The 6,000-nt window shown below is 39.6% G+C and overlaps 1 protein-coding gene across 5 annotated transcripts in view; it reads right to left on the bottom strand.

The window, feature by feature from the left end:
* Positions 1 to 532: 532 nt before the first annotated feature.
* PANK1 (pantothenate kinase 1) overlaps positions 533 to 6,000 on the bottom strand; it is a 104,205-nt gene continuing 98,737 nt past the window's right edge. For all 5 annotated transcript variants that reach the window (XM_070363959.1, XM_070363960.1, XM_070363956.1 and 2 more), the window contains one exon: positions 533 to 2,051. In XM_070363959.1, the coding sequence (XP_070220060.1) occupies positions 1,992 to 2,051 (60 nt within the window). In that variant the 3' untranslated portion in view covers positions 533 to 1,991. The remainder of the gene's footprint in view (positions 2,052 to 6,000) is intronic.

Below are 6,000 nucleotides of genomic sequence, written 5' to 3'. Positions count from 1 at the left end.
TTCCAGATAATTTAAAAATTGTGTAGTTGCACTAACATGCCTTGATTTCTTTTGAAGAACCATGATCCAAGGGGTGTTATTCCCTGACGGATGACAGTAGGAATGGCAGAAGACAACAATCTGAAACAGGTACTCTCACAGGCGATATGTGGGTTTTCACACTTACCTTTTTCAAAAACATCTTAGTTTCTGGAATTTTTTTCAGCCAGGTGGAAGTTGATCAAATGTTTTTGTGATGACCAAATTTTGAAACTCTTTCAGAATTATCAAATACAGTAGTGATCTTTTGGGAATAAGGAGTTAGTTGTGTAAGAACAATAAAGCTACATTAAAAAAATAAATCCTTGCATAGGGCTACACTACAGCTTTAAGTGAAGACAGAGCATTTTGGACCTTACCAAGCTTACGTGAAAGCTTCAAATTATGAAATGTAGAGTAGCTAAAGTATAACACATATTCCTTTTATGATACAAAAGCAGATAATATGGACATAAAGGTTAAGATATGAAAATGACATACACACTAAAACAAATCACAACAGAAACAGGCTTTATTTCAACCAGACAAGTGAACACTTTCATTAACATCAACTTCTTCAAGACTTGAAGACATGGAAATTAAAGATGGTGCCCAGAAGGCAAAGAAGGAAAGTCTCATCATGGAACAATGGTACTGCCCTTCAAAAATCCCTTTCGACAATATGCTCAATTCAAAAGATTAATTAGTTCTGAATCATTAGATCTCATGTTTCAATATTTGTACAAAGCTCTCATTTTCAAGTTACCCATCAGTCCCAATGATATCTTTCAAACAGAAAAAAAAATATAGATCAGTATCATAATTTTTTTTTTTAAATTTTAGAAAGTGGGATTGAAATACAGTTTTCAGTCTAAAATATTTTAAATAAAAAAGTTTGTTATTATTTAAGATGCATTGTTACAAAGCTCCTAGGTACATACATGTACAAAACACAGATGTTACTACATGACACCTCAACCCATGACTTCTCCTAAACATCCCAGTGTGAACAGTTATCTACCGGGAGACTTTCCCTGTAAATTCCAGCATCTTGCACAGGATTCGCTGCCACTCACATGCTCTGCATGGATGAGGACATTTAACCAGAGAACATTTCAATGTAACATTATAACCCAACATAAAAGAAATTCAATGCAACACTTTATATTCATAAGGGTGATGACAAAATTGCATATATTAATCATTTTCAACTTTTGCCAGACTCACTAAATTCATGAACACTTCTTCAGAGTTTTCTCTTCAAGGGCACTTTTGAGAGCTGTAGGTCTCGTGCTTAACTTTGTATTGAGTTGGTCAGCACCTTGATTAATGTGAACAAGGACACTGAAGAACGAATGTGTTGCAGGGGTGGGGGAGGGGTCATCCGAGGACAGAAACGGGGAAGGATTCTCTTTTTCCATAAGACAGTCAAACAGAAAAAACAAGACCAAAAAAAGGGAAACAGACAAACAAACAAACAAAATAGTGTTCACAGTAAAACATGCCAGATTTGTAGTTTCATTTGAAACCAACAGCAAATCATGAAACGTCATGAAAAATATGTCAAGGTAAAATCTTCTAGAGTCATTACTAAATGAAATTAAAAATTATCACACTGATCAGTAAACCCCAGAAGAAAAATAACCAGCACTTACATTTCAGGTCCTTCTTTAAACATCATTCAGCTTTTCAGAGTCAATGCATAAAATTGGTAGGTTTGGCCACGTTGCACAAATGTTTTTCCTTTTTTAAAAATACAGTATACAGAAAAAACTCTTGTATTCCCCATTTTGAATCATAAGCTCAAAACCCAAGAGTAAAAGATCAGCAAGAAGGATTTTAAATTATGTACAAATCCAGCAGGTTCATCTGCCATAATGGCTTGGCTTCCGTCCCGTGGCTCTCACCCTCTCCAGCAGCAGAGCTTGCGTCCCTGTCCTCACAGAGGGCTGCTCCATGTCTATGGCTCATCTCTACTGGTCATCAGGCATTTTGAACAGTTCCAACAGTGCCCCGACAGCTCCAAAGTAACCCTACAACAACAATGGGAAAACTTCTGTATGATTATCTCTGAACCTTGGCCCAATACCTGCTGTTTTTCATAATTTGAGGAATGCTGCCCACTAATGCTGTGTGTGCGTACATGCTCAGTCACTCATTCATGTCTGGCTCTTTGAGACCCTATGGACCGTAGCCCGCCAGGCTCCTCTGTCCATAGGATTCTCCAGGAAAAAACACTGGAGTGGGTTGCCATGCCCTCCTCCAGGGCACCTTCCTGACCCAGGGGCTGAACCCGCGACTCTTTGTCTCCTGCATTGGCAGGCGGGTTCTTTACCACTAGCACCACCTGGGAAGCTGTAGATAATGAGAAATTTAAAACCTGAACTCTGGTATGAAACATGATAGAATAATAATAATAATAAATGCACTGCGTATCTATTTGCTTATAAACATTAATTAACAGATGTAAAGTGCTTAGAAAAATCTCTGGCACCACAGTATACACTACTACCTTGCTGTTGAGTATTTTTAGGATTTTTCGGATTATAATTATTTCATTTTAATCCTTGTTATGGCAAAATTCACATTATTACCTCCATTCCACAGATAAGAAATGGAAGGTAATAAAGTAAATTACCCTTTCAGGGTCACATGCCTTGTCCTGGGCTCAATCCCCAAATCTATCTGACTCCAAAGTTGTCATGTCTCACAGGAAGGAACTCTAAGCTTCTCTCATCTGTAAAAATGACAGAACCTGAAAAACAGAAATATTTAGAGAAGTTGGTTTCCAAAAGGCAGGAGACGCCTCTTCTCTGCTATTTGCCTGGCTCAATGGTTACTTCCTGCAGAAATGGGTGGCAGATGTCAGAACACTACACAGCAGGGATCTCTGCCTCCACTGCCAACTGCTAACATTTATTGAGGGCTTGCTATAAGCTAGAAATTGTTCTAAGAACGCTACATGAATTTCTTCACTTAATTCTCACAATAACTTTATGAGACAAATACTATTATCACTTCATTTTACAAAAGCTAAAAGAGAATGGAGAAGTCATTGACTAAGGTCTCCAAGTCAGTGGGAGCCTGTGTTCTCAACTGCTTCACTAGACTATTTCTTTTAGTTCCAAGATACATGCGTGTGCATGCTCAGGCAGGTGTGACTCTTTGCAACCCTATGGACTGTAGCCCACCAGGCTTCTCTTTCAAGAATACTGAAGTGGATTGCCATTTCCTGCTTCAGGGAATCTTCCCGACCCAAGGATCAAACCAGCATCTCCTGTGTCTCTTGCATTGGTAGGCAGATTCTTTTACAACCGAGCCACCTGGGGAGTCCACTTCTCTTAGGAGATGCTCACTCATATAAGTGAAATGAATGAGACTGAGTGAGGACTCCAGGCAGGGCAGGAAAGCCACCTTACCAGCCCTCCCAAAAGTTCTCTCTCCATACCTTCCTCCAGAAAGACCTGCCTAACTGAGAATGAACCCAAGGAGGTAGAGAATTTTCTGAGAAGTACCTACAAGGAGATACAAAAACGCTCTATTTTCATTGGCCATAGAGACTGAGTTTAACACTTAGTAACAAACCATAGCTATCATCCAGAGGCCTAAGACTGTATGAAGGATATGCCTTTACACCCGGAGAAGTGGGTTCCCCAAAACATTGGGTTTTGCTCCCTATCTTACCATCAACTAACTACCCGTGTGCCCCGTAGATGGCTTTTAATCCCTGATGACTTCCAGCGTTTGTTTTGTATTTTAGTCCAAGAGGATCATAACTTAGGGTTGCCAGATAAAACAGATAAATGCTAGATAAAATAAGTGTGTCCTATTTGATTGCTAAATATAGTAACACTAGGGTTTCCCCAGTGGCTCAGTGGTAAAGAATCCACCTGCAATGCAGGAGCCGCAGAAGATGCAGGTTCAATCCCTGGGTCAGGAAGATTCCCCTGGAGGAGGGCACGGCAACCCACTCCAGGATTCTTGCCTGGAGAATCCCATGAACAGAGGAGCCTGGTGCGCTACAGTCCACAGGGTCGCAAAGAGTTGGATACAACTGAAGCGACTTAGCACAGATATCCAGAAGAGTGTTTTTCTTTTTCATTTTATTTTTTTAAACAAAACTTTACAAGGAAAATCGATTAACTAAGTAGATAGAAAGGGAGATGCTCTGGTTGGGGGAAGGAAAGTGAAAATTCTGAGGCCCCATCCTCCCCACAAAAAAAGTTAATATCATTTCTTAGCCTGCGTAAAAACATGAAAACAAAAACTTTCTTTAGTACTAATGTCTATCATTGGCCTTTAACTCTTTTGTATTTAACTTCCTATTGTTTTATATGCTTTAATAGAACATAGGTTTGCTGCTGCTGCTGCTAAGTTGCTTCAGTCATGTCGGACTCTGTGTGACCCTGTAGACAGCAGCCCACCAGGCTCCGTCGTCCCTGGGATTCTCTAGGCAAGAACACTGCAGTGGGTTGCCATTTCCTTCTCCAATGCATGAAAGTGAAAAGTGAAAGTGAAGTCGCTCAGTCGTGTCTGACTCTCAGCGACCCCATGGACTGCAGCCTACCAGGCTCCTCCATCCATGGGATTTTCCAGGCAAGAGTACTGGAGTGGGGTGCCATTGCTTTCTTTGAGAACATAGGTTTAGAGAGCCCTAAATAACTTAGAAATGCATCAGCAACTTTTCAAGTAAATAATTCAGTTTGGAAATGAGAAAAATGCCACAGTATTCATTACAATGGAAATTTATGATACTGCCTATTCTTCCTGCTGCATTATATCCAAGGCACTGGGTACCTGCTATGATAAATAGCTGCCTTCTTAAAAAAAAAAAAAAAAAAGAGCTGCTTTCTACAGTATTGATTTTATTTTCTTCCATTTTAAAATTAATTAATTTATTTTTGGCTGTGCTGGGTCTTCGTTGCTGTGGGGGCTCCTCTCGTGGTGAGCTGGGACTGCTCTCTAGTTGCAGTGCTCAGGCTTCTCTTAGCAGTGGCTTCTCTTGTTGAGGAGCACGGGTAAACAAGTTCCAGTAGTTGTGGCACATGGGCTCAGTAGTTGTGGCACACGGGCTCAATAGTTGTAGCTTGTGGGCCCGAGAGTGCTGGCTCAGTGTTTACTCCACGGCATGTGGGGTCTTCCCAGAACAGGGATTGAACCTGTGTCTCCTGCACTGGTAGGCGAATTCTTCACCACTGAGCCACCAGGGAAGCCCTACAGTATTGATTTTAAAGGAGGATAGAGGAGGTGGGAAGAAAAGAGGGCCCCCCTACTCACTCTTAGAAACCTCCAATTTAGAAACTGGATATAAGGGACTCTGAATTAATCAGAGCTCTCTACTTCTGTAAACAGGCTGCCTAATGTCTAGCACACTAGCCTCTCAAGGCCACCAGGTTACTAAGAGTAGCCTGAACACTTCTGTTCTCACTGACTGAGTTGTTTATTTGCCAAGGGTCAGTTGTGTTTATCCTCAAATTTGTTTAGGATAATTTCATTGTCAATGTAATAATCTAATGTAATTATATACCACCAAAACCAATAAAAAGAGTACAAGATGGAATGGTCACCTCTATGAAAATCCAGTTATTTTCTTAAAAAAGATGAAAAAGCTAGTTAATAATAGTGAAAGTTGCTAGGAGAGTAAATGTTCAAAGTTCTCATTACAAGGAAAAAAAATCTTTGTAATAATGTGTGGTGGTGGATGATAACTAAACTTATGCTATTAATAATAACCATTTTATAATACATACATATATTGAATCATTATTGTCTACCTTAAACTTATACAGTGTTATGTGCTAACTCTATCTCAAAATTGAAAAAAAAAAAAAAGCTACAAAGATTGAAAAAGGTAGTCACAACCGTTGCTCTCTAGGTAGATTCTACGTATGAAAGATTGGGATAATTTAGAATGATTTTGCAATCAAATTACTTCATAAGGATCTTTAATTTCTTGATCTACTTTAAAGAAACAAACCAAAA

The sequence above is a fragment of the Bos mutus genome, chromosome 26 (assembly GCF_027580195.1).
Source record: "Bos mutus isolate GX-2022 chromosome 26, NWIPB_WYAK_1.1, whole genome shotgun sequence".
Lineage (NCBI taxonomy): Eukaryota > Metazoa > Chordata > Mammalia > Artiodactyla > Bovidae > Bos > Bos mutus.
The sequence above is the reverse complement of the archived record's forward strand: the minus strand, read 5'-3'. Positions and strand labels throughout refer to the sequence as shown.